Source organism: Salvelinus sp. IW2-2015, unplaced genomic scaffold (genome assembly GCF_002910315.2).
Source record: "Salvelinus sp. IW2-2015 unplaced genomic scaffold, ASM291031v2 Un_scaffold2063, whole genome shotgun sequence".
Classification (NCBI taxonomy): Eukaryota; Metazoa; Chordata; class Actinopteri; order Salmoniformes; family Salmonidae; genus Salvelinus; species Salvelinus sp. IW2-2015.
In genome coordinates, this window is record NW_019943406.1 from 23,463 (window position 1) to 41,513 (window position 18,051).

The 18,051-nt window shown below is 45.6% G+C and overlaps 2 protein-coding genes across 2 annotated transcripts in view; one reads left to right on the forward strand and one right to left on the reverse strand.

The window, feature by feature from the left end:
- The window catches only part of LOC112072854 (tyrosine-protein kinase ITK/TSK-like), a 25,919-nt gene extending 16,895 nt beyond the window's left edge, over nt 1–9,024 (reverse strand). Inside the window, 9 exon segments of the mRNA XM_070439951.1 lie at nt 3,394–3,448; nt 3,578–3,643; nt 3,872–4,023; nt 4,141–4,178; nt 4,858–5,004; nt 5,321–5,402; nt 5,538–5,642; nt 5,891–7,105; nt 8,462–9,024. Of these exon segments, the coding sequence (XP_070296052.1) occupies nt 3,394–3,448; nt 3,578–3,643; nt 3,872–4,023; nt 4,141–4,178; nt 4,858–5,004; nt 5,321–5,402; nt 5,538–5,642; nt 5,891–6,028 (783 nt within the window). The 5' untranslated portion in view covers nt 6,029–7,105; nt 8,462–9,024.
- Nucleotides 9,025–9,861: 837 nt separating this feature from the next.
- Nucleotides 9,862–13,607, forward strand: LOC112072853 (mediator of RNA polymerase II transcription subunit 7). Its single transcript, XM_024140254.2, has 2 exons — nt 9,862–10,022; nt 10,596–13,607. The coding sequence occupies exon 2, from the start codon at nt 10,604–10,606 to the stop codon at nt 11,354–11,356; it is 753 nt and encodes a 250-aa protein (XP_023996022.1). The 5' UTR covers nt 9,862–10,022; nt 10,596–10,603; the 3' UTR covers nt 11,357–13,607.
- The last annotated feature ends 4,444 nt before the right edge of the window (nt 13,608–18,051 follow it).

Genomic DNA, 18,051 nt, shown 5'->3' on the forward strand with positions numbered 1-18,051 from the left:
TACCTACCCTCCCACCGTCACCACTACACAACCCTAACCCTACCCTAACACCTACAACAACCCTAACCCTACCTCTACCCCCATACACTACAAACCTAACCCTACCTACCCCATCACACTACACAACCCTAACCCTACCCTACCCCCATCACACTAAACACAACCCTAACCCTACCCCAATCACAACTACTACAACTAACCCTACCCTACCACCGTCACACTACACAACCCTACCCTACCCTACACCCCATCACACTACACAACCCAAACCCTACCCTACCACCCTCACCACTACACACAACCCTAACCTCCCAGTCACACTACACAACTCATACCTACCCTACCCCCATCACACTACACAACCCATACCTACCCTATCCCCATCACACTACACAACCCATACCTACACTACCCCATCACACTACGACAACCCTAACCCTACCATAATCACACTACACAAACCCTACCCTACCCTACCCCATTCACACTACACAACCATACCTACCCTCCCACCGTCACACTACAACAACCCATACCTACCCACCCCCATCACACTACACAACCCATACCTACCCTACACCCATCACACTACACAACCCATACCTACCCTACTACCGTCACACTACACAACCCATACCTACCCTACCCCATCACACTACACAACCCATACCTACCCTACCCCATCACACTACACAACTCTAACCCTTCCCTACCCCCGTCACACTACACAACTCATACCTACCCTACCCCATCACACTACACAACCCATACCTACCCTACCACCTGTCACACTACACAACCCATACCTACCCTACCCCCATCACACTACACAAACCCATACCACCCTACCCCATCACACTACACAACCTAAACCCTTCCCTACCACCCGTCACACTACACAACCCTACCCTTCCCTACCCCCATCAACTACCACAACCCTAACCTCCCTACCCCATCACACTACACAACCCATACCTACCCTCCCACCGTCACACTACACAACTCTAACCCTCCCTACCCCCGTCACACTAACACAACCCTAACCTACCCTACCCCGTCACACTACACAACCCTAAATCTACCTACCCGTCCCTACACACCCTAACCTCCCACCCCCGTCACACTTACACAACCCTAAACCTACCCTACCCCCTCACCACTACACAAACCCATACCTACCCTACCCCCGTCACACTACACAACCCCTACCCTACCCCCGTCACACTAACAACCCTAACCCTCCTACCCCGTCACACTACACAACCCTAACCTACCCTACCCCGTCACACTACACAACCCCTAACCATCTACCCTACCACCGTCACACTACACAACCCATACCTACCCTACCACGTCACACTACACAACCCTAACCCTACCTCCCCACCATCACACTACACAACCTAACTACCCTCCCACTGTGCACACTACACAACCCTAACCCTACCCTACCCCATCACACTAAAACCCTAACCTACCCTACCCCCATCACACTACACAACCCTACCCTACCCTACCCCATCACACTACACAGTACTCCTAACCTACCCTCCCACCTCCAGCTACCAACCTACACTCCCACGTCACACTACACAACCCTAACCTACCCTACCCACCGTCACCACTACATAACCCTACCCTACCCTACCCCCATCACACTACAACAACCCTAACCCTACCCTACCCCCGTTCACACTACACAACTCATACCTACCACCCCCTCACACTACACAACCCTAACCCTACCCTACCACCCACACTACACCAACCCTAACCCTACCCTACCCCATCACACTACACAACCCTAAACCTCCCCTACCCCCGTCACACTACACCAAACCCTAAAACCCTACCCCCGTCACACTACACACCCTAACCCTACCCTACCCACCGTCACACTACACAACCCTAACCCTACCCTACCCCCGTCACACCTACACAACCCATACCTACCCCTACCCCCGTCACACTACACAACCCTAACACCTACCCTACCCCCCTCACACTACACAACCCAATACCTACCCTACCCCATCAACACTACACAACCCTACCTACCCTATACCCCCGTCACACTACACAACCCTACCTACCCCCCACCGTCACACTACACAACCCTAAGCCACCCTCCCACCGTCCACACTACACAACCCTAACCCTCCCCTACCCCCATCACATACACAAACCCATACTACCCTACCCCCATCACACTACACAACCCTAACTACCCTAATCACACTACATAACCCTAACCCTACCCACCCCCATCACACTACACAACCCATACCTACCCCTACCACCGTCACCACTACACAACCCATACCTACCCTCCCACGTCACACATACACAACCATACCTACCCTACCCCCATCACACCTACACTCAACCCTCAACCCTACCCTACCCCCGTCACACTACACAACACCTAACCCTACCCTACCCCCCATCACACTACACAACCCAATACCTACCCTACCCCTCCACACTACACAACCCTAACCTCCACCCTACCCACCTCAACTACACACACCAAGCCTACCTCCCTGTCACACTACACAAACCCATACCTACCCTACCCCCTCACACTACACAACCCTAACCCTACCCTACCCTCCATAACACCTACATACACCCTAAACCCTACCCCCATTCACACTACACAACCCATACCTACCTACCCCCATCACCACTACACAACCCATACCTACCCTACCCCATCACTACTACACAACCCATACCCTACCCTACCCCCATCACAACTACACAACCCCAAACCTACCCTACCCCCATCACACACATAACCCTAACCCTACCCTACCCCATCACACTACACAACCCTAACCCTACCCTACCCCCATCACACTACACAACCCATACCTACCCTACCCCCATCACACTACATAACCCTAACCCTACCCTACCCCCATCACACTACACAACCATACCTACCTACCCCCATCAACACTACACAACCCTAACCCTACCCACCCCATCACACTACACAACCCATAACCTACCCTACCCCCATCACACTACACAACCCTAACCCTACCCTACCCCCATCACACTACACAACCCTAACCCTACCCTACCCCCATCACACACACAAACCCACTACCTACCCTACCACCCATCACACTACCACAACCCTAACCCTACCCTACCCCCATCACACTACACAACCCATACCTCACTACCCCCATCCACAACTACACAACCCTAACCTACCCTTACCCCCATCACACTACACAACCATACTACCCTACCCCATCACACACCAAACTATGTCTGTCCTCTCCCTCCTGTAGTACAGTTTAACACCAAACTATGTCTGTCCTCTCCCTCCTGTAGTACAGTTTAACACCAAACTGAAGAAGGTCGGTGTTGTTTTACCTCTGTCATCAGCAGTTCCTCAGCTCTGCCTCTCGTTATGTCTTTGTTGTACCATCTGGAAAACAAGGGGAATTATAAACAACCTAGACCAATCAGATGTCTGAAATAAAATAACAGGGTACAATTGTTATCTTATACTATAAAAATAGTCAGGAGAATTGTATTTGATATAAATCCGACTCACTCAAATCTGTTGAAGTTGTTGCAGGATTTCTCCGCTATATAAATGCAAGGTACAAAACCTGTGTTTCTATTGAAGGAAAGGACCAAATGGGATGAATACTGTAGGTGTGTACAACTACACAGCCAATAATATATATTACAGATAGGCTCATAGAGTTGTCATAGGGTTGTCATAGAGTTGTCATAGGGTTGTCATCAGGTTGTCATATGCCACAAAGTTGTCATAGGGTTGTAACAGAGTTGTCATAGAGTTGTCACAGGGTTATAATAGTGTTGCCATGTCGTCTCTACTTACCCTCTGTGGTCCTGTACGGTCCACCAATCATGGTGGGAGCTGTCAGTCAGGATGTACTCCTGGTCTTTGTGAAGGGGCAGCTCTGTGTCTCCATGGGGACTGTAGTTCTGTAGCGCTACCACCACACTCTGGTCCGGGTCGGAGATCCGGCGCTACGGGCACGATGTAAGGGAAACACTGATCCTTAGCATTAATATGACTCAAAGCAACATACTGTATGTTTACAGGCACGGTGAAGTATATAGACATGACATATCATGCATATTTACCTGTGTGTCCGGGGTTGGAGGGAGAGGCTTCTTGGAAGCTACAGAAGGACATTTTGTGGTTAATTCTTAAAAGTCTAAGCTGTTGGAGGAGGGGGGGGGGGTGATTTGGCCTTTACTACTATAGCCCCTAAAAATGTATTGAATAACATATTCATAAATGGCAAAAAAGACAGTCAAATAATCAATCAGAAGGATTTGATGTGTCTGTCCTATATCTAGGAGAAATACAAAAAAAGATATATGGAAATATATATAMTTTTTTTACACATATTTAACCCCTTATGTTTGTTGGCACAAAACAACCTCCATACTTCCATTCATGTGTATGGGTTACTTTAAGAGGCTCCCTTTTCAATAGTGGTCCTATTAGTTTGTGTGCTACAGAAATGTTCATGAGAAGACTGATTGTCGGGATGTCTCCTGGTCTGACAAACAGCGTTGTAGCTCTGCCACTTTCCACTGCAGAATGGCGACAAAGGCGGATGCGGTGGATTGAGACGCAGCCCATGCAAAAAAACATATCTCTAGCATAAACTGACGGATTTTATTATTATGTTACTTAGATTATAGGCTATAGAGGGTTAAATTCACATTATGGGCAGTTATCATAATAGACTTTTCATAGGATTTATAAATGGTTTATATGTAAGACATAATAATAATAATTATTATTATTATTATTGAGTGTGGGAAATGCACTCTTCAAATGAAATATACCTGTACCGAATCCCACAGGGTCGTACTCCTGACATCCTGTAGCCATCTTCTCTGTCTGGTAACAGCACCTCCACCTCCCCTCCATCCAGAAGTTGGGGTGATACTTCAGGAGTAATGCGTTGCACTTGGTCTCNGTAGCCATCTTCTCTGTCTGGTAACAGCACCTCCACCTCCCCTCCATCCAGAAGTTGGGGTGATACTTCAGGAGTAATGCGTTGCACTTGGTCTCTTCATGGCAAGAGAGAGAAATTAAATACAGCGTAAGACATGGAGGCGCAAATGTGTCATAGAGCTTATAATATAATGTTGATAGAATTCTCTTAATATTATGTGTTGATTTTGGTATCTTATATGTTATGGTATATATATTATGGTATATATGAGAAAACTCAGCTCTGAGAGACTCAGTATTTTTATTATGGGTTTAACGTTAAACGTGTTGTCTTCCATAACTGCTGCTCACCTTCCTTCAGAGCTCGGACCCATCTCTGACGACAGTCGTTGTCCGGGGCGAAGATGTACAGGTAGCAGTTGTCGTGGACAACCTGTTGAGACATTTATGCATATCTATTTATGCTTATAAATGAAAGTCATTGTAAATTGTTCCCAATGGTGAGTAATTAGCATTCCTCCATTAGACAGAAGCAGTAGAAGAGATKAGTTGTCTTATGTGGTCTTACCTGGAAGGGGTACTTGTTGTTGCAGGGGATTGGGACTTCACTGCACACTATCTCTACACACTTGATCCTGGAGAGCTCAATGCAGCCTTTCTGGCTGGGCTTTTTCTGAAGATGAATACAGGTTTCTATCAACATCTTCACAACTTTCTATTTTCACATCAAACAATACAACCCCAATACAGTAACTGTCATATACTGTAAAAGCAAGATTTCTTCATAACTCAACATATGATTTTCAAAATTAGACTACTGAAGTGTAAAGTGTAAATTCAATTCAACATTAAATGTCATTCTTGACASAAATTGATAAACAAACAAACCACACACAATTGAACAATAAAAAGTGTACATACCCCAGGGCGCTGTTCAGAATAGGTCAGGTCCTGGGTGTCCAAGACAAATAACCTTTCCTTGTAATTACAGGGCGATGTCCTTCGCTTCTGCTGAGATTTCTTGATGAGAGTCCCCTTCAAGATTACTGTGGGGAGCATAGTGAACACAGATACCTGGCTAACATTGAGAGACAGAGAGAGAGACAGTGAGGTGGGCTGTAGAGTTAAACTGAACGCCTATAGAGGAGTGGAGACAAGGAAAAGAGTGATGGGAGTTCGTGTCGTGTGAGTTTCCGTTGTAGATACACTAGGTAAACCACTTCCTTGAGCACGGCTGATAGAGACCAACACTCACACACAGACTAAGATGCACACACACACACGTTGAAACATCACAAGCTGCATGGTGCACAGAACCACAGGGCCTGAGCAGCTCTCTCCCCAGAAATTAGGCTAAACGTACACTTAAAACACATTTGTAGTTGAACAAATGCTATTATGCAGGTAACTGCCAAAATAAAGGAAACACTTGAGTAACTGAGGGATATAAAGTACATTGAAAGCAGCTGCTTCCACACAGGTGTGGTTCCTAAGTTAATTGAGCAATTCATATCCCATTATGCATGTATAAAAATGCTGGACAGGTCATTATTTTGGCTACAGTGGCTATTTGTATTTGTATTTATTATAGATCCCAATCACAGTAAGGTACTTAAAGATATTCTCTGGTACTATTGTATACTTTTTAGCCAGTAGTTCTGCAAGTAGCACTCCCGAGCCAAAAGTGGTCGTGGAAAATGTGTTGTTTTGTGCACCAAGTCATTAATCTCTCTCCCGCTCTACTACTGTGTGCATGATGTGCCTCTTGCTAGCTGTCACTCATATGGCGAGGGACTGAATGTAACGTCCTGACCAGAGTTATTATGTGTTTTGCTTGTTTAGTGTTGGTCAGGACGTGAGCTGGGTGGGAATTCTATGTTGTGTGTCTAGTTTGTCTGTTTCTATGTCCAGCCTAATATGGTTCTCAATCAGAGGCAGATGGTAATCGTTGTCCCTGATTGAGAATCATATATAGGAGGCTTGTTTTGTGTTGGGATTTTGTGGGTGTTTGTTTCCTGTCTCTGTGATTGTCTGCACCAGATAGGTCTGTCTCGGTTTTTGCACATTTGTTATTTTGTATTGTTGTTTGTAGTGTTTCACTTGTTCTTTATTAAACATGTTTAACACTAGCCCGCGCTGCATTTGGTCTCTCCTTCACCCCTGGAAGAAAACCGTTACAGAAACACCCACCAAACCCGGACCAAGCAGCGTGGAAATGGGCAGCAGCAACAGAAGCAGCGGTACCAGGAGGAATGGTCTTGGGAGCAAATATTCAACGGAGAAGGACCCTGGGCTAAGGTTGGAGAGAATCGCCGCTCTCGGGAGGAGAAGGAGGCAGCCACAGCCCAGGAGCGGTGGATTGAGGAGGCAGCACGTAAGAGAGGCTGGAAGCCCGAGAGGCTCACCAAAAATTTATTGGGGGGGGTGGCTAAAGGGGAGTGTGGCGACGCCGGGTTGGATACCTGAGCCAACTCCCCGGGCTTACCGTGGAGTGAGAGGGCGTCGTACTGGTCAGACACCGTGTTATGCGGTGGAGCGCACGGTGTCCCCAGTACGCGTGCTTAGCCCAGTGCGGGCTATTCCACCTTGCCGCACTGGTAGGGCTAGGTTGGGCATCGAGCCGGGTGCCATGAAGCCGGCCCACAATATCTGGCCTCCAGTACGTCTCCTCGGGCCGGCGTACATGGCACCAGCCTTACAGGTGGTGTCCCCGGTTCGCCTGCATAGCCCAGTGCGGGATATTCCACCTCGCCGCACTGGCAGGGCTCGGGGACCATTCAACCTGGTAAGGTTGGAGAGGCTTGGTGCTCAAGAGCGCATGTCCTCCTTCACGGTCGGTATATCCGGCGCCACCTTCCCGCCCCAGCCCAGTACCACCAGTGCCTACACCACGCACCAGGCTTCCAGTGCATCTCCAGAGCCCTGTTCCTCCTCCACGCACTCTCCCTATGGTGCGTGTCTCCAGCCCAGTGCCTCCAGTTCCGGCACCACGCACCACAAGCCTCCTGTGCGTCTCCAGAGCCCTGTACGCACTGTTCCTTCTCCCCGCACTCGCCCTGAGGTGCGTGCCCTCAGCCCGGTACCTCCAGTTCCGGTACGACGCACCAGGCCTATAGTGCGCCTCGAGAGTCCAGTGTGCCCTGTTCCTGCTCCCCGCACTCGCCCTGAGGTGCGTGCCCTCAGCCCGGTACCTCCAGTTCCGGCACCACGCATCAGGCCTATAGTGCGTCTCAGCCGGCCAGAGTCTGCCGTCTGCCCAGCGGTGCCTGAACTGCCCGTCTGCCCAGCGGTGCCTGAACTGCCCGTCTGCCAGCGGCGCCTGAACTGTCCCGTCTGCCAAGCGCCATCGAGCCATCCGTCTCCCCAGCGCCATCTGAGCCATCCGTCTCCCCAGCGCCATCTGAGCCATCCGTCTCCCCAGCGCCATCTGAGCCATCCGTCTCCCCAGCGCCATCCATCTTCTTTATTAAACATGTTTAACACTAGCCGCACTGCACTTTGGTCCTCTCCTTCACCCCTGGAAGAAAACCGTTACACTGAAGCTCATTGGATGAACTAGAATTGCTAGGCGGCTGACGCATGTGGGTGAAAATTAAGGGAAAATGGTGCAACACAGCTTCCAGAAAAAGTTGCTTTCAAACTAGGGATTTCGTGGCTAATTAAGGTAAGACAGTAATTCTGCTCATAGTTTATGCATGTATGAATTACACATTGACACATCCAACCCAGAGGTTAAAAAAATACTTAAAAGTTGCCAAAGTTACGGAGCATGTCTTTAATTGTTAACCAGAAATGATTTGATATTTAAGCAATAAGGCCCAAGGGGGTGTGGTATATGGCCAATATACCACTTATAACACAAACCCCTGAGGTGGCTTATTGCCAGTGGTGGAAAAAGTACACAATTGTCATACTTGAGTAAAAGTAAAGATACCTTAATAGAAAATGCCTCAAGTAAAAGTGAAAGTCACCCAGTAAAATATTACTTGAGTAAAAGTCTAAAAGTATTTGGTTTTAAATATACTTAAGTATAAAAAGTAAATGGAATTGCAAAAATATACTTAAGTATCAAAAGTAAAAGTATAAATAATTTCAAATTACTTATATAAAGCAAACCAGACAGAACAATTTGTAAAAACTAAAATATTTACGGATAGCCAGGGGCACACTCCAATACTTAGACATAATTTCCAAACAACGCATTTTGTGTTTAGTGAGTCTGCCAGATCAGAGGCATTAGGGATGACCAGGCATGTTCTCTTGATATGTTCGTAAATTGGACCATTTTCCTGTCCTGTTAAKCATTCAAAATGTAACKAGTACTTTAGGTATCAGGAAAAACCTATGGAGTAAAAAGTACATTATTTTCTTTAGGAATGTAGTGAAGTAAAAGTTGTCAAAAATATAAATAGTAAAGTAAAGATATCCCATAAAACTACTTAAGTAGTACTTTAAAGTATTTATACTTAAGTACTTAGCATCACTGCTTATTGCTATTATAAACTGGTTACCAAAGTAATTAGAGCAGTAAAAATACATGTTTGTCATAAGGTGCGCTGTACCACGTCTGTCAGCCAATCAGCATTCAGGGAACGAACCACCCAGTTTATAATGAGATATAGACAGCTGCATTGGACGTTTAAGATGCTTTATGTTGGTGTTTCCTTCATTAGGTAATTTAGCTGTATGTTGACCATCACAATGAGACATTAATTTATAGCAGATTGAACATCGCACTTTTGACCTCTTACGTCGCCACTCTGTTACAAAACGTTACACTACAAATTTGATGGATGAAAATCTAAAAGATGCCACAATACGTCCGCCCAGTCTGCGATAACCAATCAAATCGCGTATTACTGTCGAGAAGCTCACCAATCCGCACCGCCAACAAATGATGTCAAGCAAAAACYCAACCAATGGGATAGGATGACATGGGCATGAAAGGGAAACGAGAAGAGACGTTGCGCATACAAATGTTTTGTGAAAAGCAATAATTGTGGTGGTGAATTCAGTTGATAGTAGTTACAGTACTTGAGGACTCCATATAAAGGTATGTTTAAGCTGTTGTTGCCTTTGTCTCATTCCTTGTCGTGAAATGACTTCCAAGTCTGCTATCTAACCCCGGGCTGTTAGCTGGCTAACGCGTTAGCTCGCTAGAGACTGAATCAACTGAAAAGATAAAACGTCGTCATTAAGTGTAGTTAGCTAGATTGTTCGCTTATGTTTCTAACAAAAGCTGTTTGTAGGCTTCTAGCTAGCGCATTAATGCCACTTGCCCAGGTTAGTTTTAGACAACGTAGCCAGCTCCGTCCTACGTACTGTAACGTTAAAGTTAGCAACGCTAGCCAGCTAGATGCTGCCCCTCTTGGCGCATGCGCGGCTACTCACATGGCTAGCAACTATTATCACAGTTTAATAGGGGAAACCCTATGAATTATAAGTATCTTTGATTATACTGTCTAAATAAAGAGGTGAGCCATCCTCTTTGTTAATCAGCAGGATAATAGCATCCGTTCTTTCCCCAGTTTATTTTTATTGGCGATGCAGCTAAAATGGTAAAGTAGGATGTTGAAGTAATATGGTAGGCTATAATGCGTCTGTAATCTCATTTTCCTCTATCCAGGCCTCACTATGGGTGAACCACAGCAGGTGAGTGCCCTGCCTCCCCCTCCTATGCAGTACATCAAGGAGTACACGGACGAGAACATCCGTAAGGGGCTCATCCCCAAACCCCCTCCTCCCATTCGAGACACCTACATGATGTTCGGCAACCAGTTCCAGTGTGACGACCTGATCATCCGACCGCTGGAGAGCCAGGGCATTGAGCGGCTCCACCCCATGCAGTTTCACCACAAACGGGAGCTCAAGAAGCTCAACATGTCCATCCTGGTGAATTTCCTGGATCTCCTGGACATCCTGATCAAGAGCCCTGGCAGTATAAAGAGAGAGGAGAAGCTGGAGGACCTGAAGCTGCTGTTTGTCCACATGCACCATCTGATCAATGAGTACCGTCCGCACCAGGCCAGAGAGACCTTGAGGGTGATGATGGAAGTTCAGAAGAGACAGCGACTGGAGACTGCAGAGAGGTTCCAGAAACATCTGGAGAGGGTGGTGGAGATGATCCAGGGGTGCCTGGCCTCACTGCCCCATGACCTACCCCAGACTGAGGGCTTGAGTGGGGATGGGGTGAGGGGTGTTGGGATTGGCGGGGCGTTGGGGTTGGACGCYAGGCTAAAGACTGAACCCATGGACGTGGAGGAGGCTGGGACTAGCTGTATGGCTGTTGGGCCACAACAGGACAAAAGCACGGGTGGTGCTGCTAAAAAAGACAAAGTATTGGACAAGGATGCTGCCATGTGTAGTATTATCGACGAGATCGCCTGAGTTTTGTGTTTAGAGCTAGGGGTCTCTACAGCAGGGTGCAACGATGAAGAACGTTCAGATATAAAATTGTTCTGAAGAGCAATGATTGTCTGTGTTGAATAGTGAATCGACCACTCTGTTCATTATATTTCTATATGCAACGTTCAGAATCAAAATGATTCACTTTGCTGAATAAGGTTTTTCCTGGTCATTATGTTTGTTTCATTGGTCTCGGTTGAATTGTGTCRTATGCTTAATGTAGTTATGATCACATACGCTGTCCGCAGTTATAGTATCTTTTCTTAAGTCAAAGCTTTACTGAAATGATGTGTCATGGACTATGAAGACACACCTTCCTTGAGTTGAGACATTTGGGATATCATTGGGGTTTAGATGCTGCTAAAGTTTTAATAAAGTAATTTCTAAGTCCTTAAACAATTTATATACTTTAAATTTTTTAAATAATATTATGAATCATTGTCATAGTTGAATTAGCGAAATAATTAGGCCTACCACCCTTTTCTATTATGCCACAGGTTGGTTCTGCTGAATCCTTTCAGGTTGTCTTAAACTGGGTCCTGGCTGGAAACCACTTTTCTACTTTTCAAATTATATTTCTTACCTTAGCTGAGTCCCTGTGAAAACAAACCAAATATATATTTTTAGGAGCTGAACAACTGCATTATAAAATGTAGTCCAAGAATGCTTGCTCTTGCGTGTTCAATGATCAAACCTGAACCCTATTCACATGTCAACCTTATGTGATTGAATGTCAGTGTCCCAGTGACTTGCAAACAGCCACTGCAACAGTCTTTGTTAGAGAAAAGGGGGCAGCTCCGTGAAGCTTTGTGTGTAGCAGCTTGATATGTAAGCTTCTACTTGTAGCAACGTGAGCTAATGTCCCAGTCAGAGATCTGCCATACACTGCCTCAGGCTGTCTCTGTCACTGTTTGGTTGGATAGGTCAGGGACAGGTTGGTGTGTAGTTACGTACAGACACACTCAGGGGGGGAAGTTTCCCCTAGCCTAGTCAGGGAGAGGTTGGTGTGTAGTTACAGACACACTCGGGGGGGGGGTAAAACATTTAGTAGAGGTGCTGATTAATGCAGACAGTTTAGTCTTAAAAATAGTTAAACACTATGTAAATGCTCCCAACAATTGAATGGGTAAATCAACAACTTTTAGACAATGCCATGTATCCTGAAGTAGGCAGTGTTGCTGAAACTTTAGTGATTTACCCATTTAATTGTTGGAAGCAGTTGCATAGTGTGCAACTCTTTTATGAAGTTTCCCCTAGCAACAGATGTGGTATCAGCTTCCCCAATTCTAACCTGAACCATTAGTGGGGGAAATGGCCGGGGTGACTACACCCAGACAGACCGCTTGGCTCTGTCTGCACTCTCACAGTTACCAACATACTAACAGTGTAAACAGTGTTGTATAGGCTTGGTCTGTGCTATGTAACTAACACATGCAGTAATGGGAGTTTGCTCATTGGCTGTGTTTAGCTCCTATTAGAAGACGGATAGTTGGTGACATACAGGGAAATTGAATCCTTACACAACATGGGATGAGCTAGTACTGCAGGCAGGCCTGGGTTGTGTAAGCGAAGGTTTGCATAAGTGCACTTTAGTCCCATAAACAGAGACACACTGAACCACTAGGTGGATTCAGATTTCCTTACTACAGCATACATACAGGCCTTGAATTGATGTGCTGTTCAGTTTGGATCAATGAGGACAGACATAACACTACCCGTGAAATGTGAATCTGAATTTCCATTCCTGTTTTATGAAAACATGTTTTGTTATTGAACTCGTTGGGAAACACAATTGCCTTGTTTGTTTTTCTGTATGTAATGCAGTAGCCTAGATACTGCTATCTCTGATTCAACATGTCTGTGAAGCCTGTAGTCACATCAGGCATGCATTATTTCAACAGGAGCACAATTCATTACCTAACACTACTGCCCCAGATATCAAACTCCGACTCAAACCAGAGAGACCGACATTTTCAAGTGGTTGCTATAGTGACAGAATGATTATGAATGGTAGGTGGCCAATGAAAGACGGGATGCATTATGTGGGTCTGTACAGTCGTGGCCAAAAGTTTTGAGAATAACGCAAATATACATTTTCACAAAGTYTGCTGCYTCAGTGTCTTTAGATATTTTTSTCAGATGTTACTATGGAATACTGAAGTTTAATTACAAGCATTTCATAAGTGTCAAAGGCTTTTATTGACAATTACATGAAGTTTATGCAAAGAGTCAATATTTGCAGTGTTGATCCTTCTTTTTCAAGACCTCTGCAATCTGCCCTGGCATGCTGTCAATTAACTTCTGGGCTACATCCTGACTGATGGCAGCCCATTCTTGCATAATCAATGCTTGGAGTTTGTCAGAATTTGTGGGTTTTTCTTTGTCCACCCGCCTCTTGAGGATTGACCACAAGTTCTCAATGGGATTAAGGTCTGGGGAGTTTCCTGGCCATGGACCCATAATATCGATGTTCTGTTCCCCGAGCCACTTATTTCTCACTTTTGCCTTATGGCAAGGTGCTCCATCATGCTGGAAAAGGCATTGTTCGTCACCAAACTGTTCCTGGATGGTTGGGAGAAGTTGCTCTTGGAGGATGTGTTGGTACCATTCTTTATTCATGGCTGTGTTCTTAGGCAAAATTTTGAGTGAGCCCACTCCCTTGGCTGAGAAGCAACCCCACACATGAATGGTCTCAGGATGCTTTACTGTTGGCATGACACAGGACTGATGGTAGCGCTTACCATGTCTTCTCCGGACAAGCTTTTTCCCGAATGCCCCAAACAATTGGAAAGGGGATTCATCAGAGAAAATGACTTTACCCCAGTCCTCAGCAGTCCAATCCCTGTACCTTTTGCAGAATATCAGTCTGTCCCTGATGTTTTTCCTGGAGAGAAGTGGCTTCTTTGCTGCCCTTCTTGACACCAGGCCTTCCTCCAAAAGTCTTCACCTCACTGTGCGTGCAGATGCACTCACACCTGCCGGCTGCCATTCCTGAGCAAGCTCTGTACTGCCCCGGTCCCGCAGCTGAATCAACTTTAGGAGACGTTCCTGGCTCTTGCTGGACTTTCTTGGGCGCCCTGAAGCCTTCTTCACAACAATTGAACCGCTCTCCTTGAAGTTCTTGATGATACGATAAATGGTTGATTTAGGTGCAATCTTACTGGCAGCAATATCCTTGCCTGTGAAGCCCTTTTTGTGCAAAGCAATGATGACGGCACGTGTTTCCTTGCAGGTAACCATGGATGACAGAGGAAGAACAATGATTCCAAGCACCTTCTGAAGCTTCCTTTTGAAGCTTCCAGTCTGTTATTCGAACTCAATCAGCATGACAGAGTGATCTCCAGCCTTGTCCTCGTCAACACTCACACCTGTGTAAACGAGAGAATCACTGACATGATGTCAGCTGGCTCTTTCGTGGCAGGGCTGAAATGCAGTGGAAATGTTTTTTKGGGGATTCAGTTTATTTGCATGGCAAAGAGGGACTTTGCAATTCATCTGATCACTCTTCATAACATTGTGCAGTATATGCAAATTGCCATCATACAAACTGAGGCAGCAGACTTTGAAAATTAATATTTGTGTCATTGTCAACTTTTGGCCACGACTGTAGATGCTAGGTGTGCAGGCTGTTGTTCCGACATTACTTTAACACCCCTGATTCAGCTAATCAAGGCCCTAAGAAACCCAATTGATTAGCTAAATCAGATGTGTTAGAGCTGGTCCGGAGCATAAACCTGCACACCAAATAGCTAGCTCAGCTTTCCAGGAGGAGAGTTGGCCACGGCTGATCTGGGCTAAAGGCTGGGTAGCCGTATCATCAGATTGACTATGTTTAGATGTGTCAGTCTTTAAATAAATGGCCTTATTGGCCTACATAAAGTAGGGATGGCTCCAATCCCTTTTCTGTGTCCCAAATGGAATAGTGCACTACTTTTGACCAGATCTCATATTCCCTACGTAGTGCAGAGCCCTGGTTAAAACCAGTGCACTATATAGGGAAGAGGGTGCCATTTGAAACAACCCTTATCTTGGCCAGAGACAAAGCAAAGTGATTGAACCAATGGTGTTGTGATGGAGCAGGGACGAACCCCATATTAGGCTACCCCTGACATGCTGTTACCTGTGAAGGTCAGAGGGTTTACAGCTTTATTTAGACTACTGTAGGACGAGGAGCTGGCTGAAGAACTGTTTACATGGGGTTGGTTGCCAATTTAGCCTGCTCTGCTGTTAGAAAACAGATCTTTGTTGGGGTTAAATAAATGTTAAGTAGGCTGTCATAATAATCTAATATGTTTTTTGTTGCACAATCTCTCGTGGACAGATGAAATGGTGAAAATCTGTCAAGGCTCACAAAGAATTATGTGGTTACAAGCAGCAGTAGTTCCTGGTTTGGGTTTTCGTCATTGATTATTTGGACAAATCAAGATTGGGTGAAGGTGGTGCTTGAACTAAACCTAAAGTAGCAGGCATAAAATAAATGKCTAAAACTAGATCCCATGACAACTGCACAGGTCGCACAACCACAAAGTCATAAACCCAGCCTAATTCTACTATTTCTCTTCATAACTGTGATTTTAAACATAACCATAACCACACTGCTAACCTTATGACTAACCCTAACCTTAAATAAAGATCAAATAGCAACAACAACAAAAATTCATACATTTTTACGATAGACAATTTTGACTTTGTGTCTGTGGTAACTAGTGACAACCCCTGGCACAGAGGTCTTGAAGATAAGAAAAAAACCTGTCGGGGGAGGTTCTCCTCTGCACTGTTCCACCAATCCAGTAAATGTGGAGCAGTTGAGATGGAGTGCTGCTTTGTTAACACAAACAGAACAAGGAGYCAGATGTTTCACCGGATGTATAAATCTGAAGCATCCGGTTGGCATTTCCACTCACCACCAAATATGGTRATGAGAGCAAGCCCTGGGCCCGCAGTGGGAAAAGATGGGGTTTCCACTAGTTACCATGGCCACAAAGTCAAAATTAATGAAAACAATAATGATCTTTTTGGTCTTAATTTAAGGTTAGGTTTAGGCATACGATTAGCAGTGTGGTTAAGTTGAGGGATAGGTTTAAAATCAACATTTAAGAAGAGAAATTGGAGAAATAGGCAGGTGTATGACTTTGTGGCTGTGGTAACTAGTGACGACCAAGAAGATGAAGCGAGATGGATTTTGGCTGACATTCTGCTGGGTTTCACTACTTCATTCTAGCTTCTGTGTTATCTGAGAAAATTAATGTGTTAGCTACTTTCGCCTCGTGTTACTTCGTCCCAGCTCTCCCCTACATCTGGGCCAGGTGGTGAAGGTAGGCAACATTACCTCATCCACACTGATCCTCAACATTGGGACCCCACAAGGGTGCGTTCTCAGTCCCCTCCTGTATACCCAAGACTGCATGACCTCACACAGTTTCAACTCCATCATCAAGTTCGCTGACGACACGTCAGTAGTAGGCCTGATATACCAACAACAACAAGATGGCCTACAGAGAGGAGGTAGGCACTCTGCCGGCGTGGTGCCAGGTAAACAACCTCTCCCTCAACGTCAGCAAAAGAAAGGAGCTGATTGTGGACTTCAGGAGGAACCAGGTTGGGCAAACCCCCATCCTCATCAACGGGGCCGCCGTGGAGACGGTCAAAAACATCAAGTTCCTCAGCTTACACAGCTCAGATGAGCTGAAATGGTCAAACCAGACAGACTCCATGGTGAGGAAAGCACGGCAGCAACTCTTGAACCTCAGGAGGCTGAAGAAATGTGGCCTGTCCCTGATGGGCCTCGCAGTGTTCYACAGGAGCACCATCAAGAGCATACTGTCGGTGTGCATCTTGGACGGGCAACTCCACCACCGCTGACATCAAGTCTCTACAGAGGGTGATACGCACCATTGAGTGCTCAATGTCTACAACACCAGGTGTCACAGGAAGGTCAGGAATATCATCAAGGACCTAAATCACCTGAGCCACGCCCTGTTCTCCCCGGTTCATTTACTCAGACACAGGCAGAATAGGAACATTTTGTAATGAGATGTTCGACGAGCAGGTGTCCACATACTTTTGGCCCTGTAGTGTATSATTAGACAAAGCAAGTAGCATATCACGTTGCACAATATGGCCTAGCATCTGTTATAAAAGTGTATATTTGCAGAAAAAAAACGTAACGTTTTTCTGTCACATCACGTTTTTGCAGGTGGTGGATTATCTGTATTTAGAGTGTGGAGATTAGTAATTTGTTAACTTGATGGTGTGCTAGTTATGATTTTGAACAACATAAAGCAGTGGTGTAAAGTACTTAAGTAAAAATACTTTAAAGTACTACTTTGATCGTTTTTTTGTGGTATCAGTACTTTTTACTATTTAAATGTTTGACTACTTTTACTTCTACTTCACTACATTCATAAAGAAAATAATGTATTTTATACTCCATACATTTTCCCTGACACCAAAAAGTAGTCGTTACATTTTGAATGTTTAAAATGGTCCAATTCACACACTTATCAWGAGAACATACCTGATCATCTCTACTGTCACTGTCTGTCGGGTCCTCCCGGTTATTCTCCAGTCGGGGGAAAAAGCATGTTATGAAACTCCGCATAAATCAGTTTCACAACAGGGTGGGACGCCGGTCTTTCGACCAATAGTATGCCCAGCTTTCCCGTCATGTGATCTTT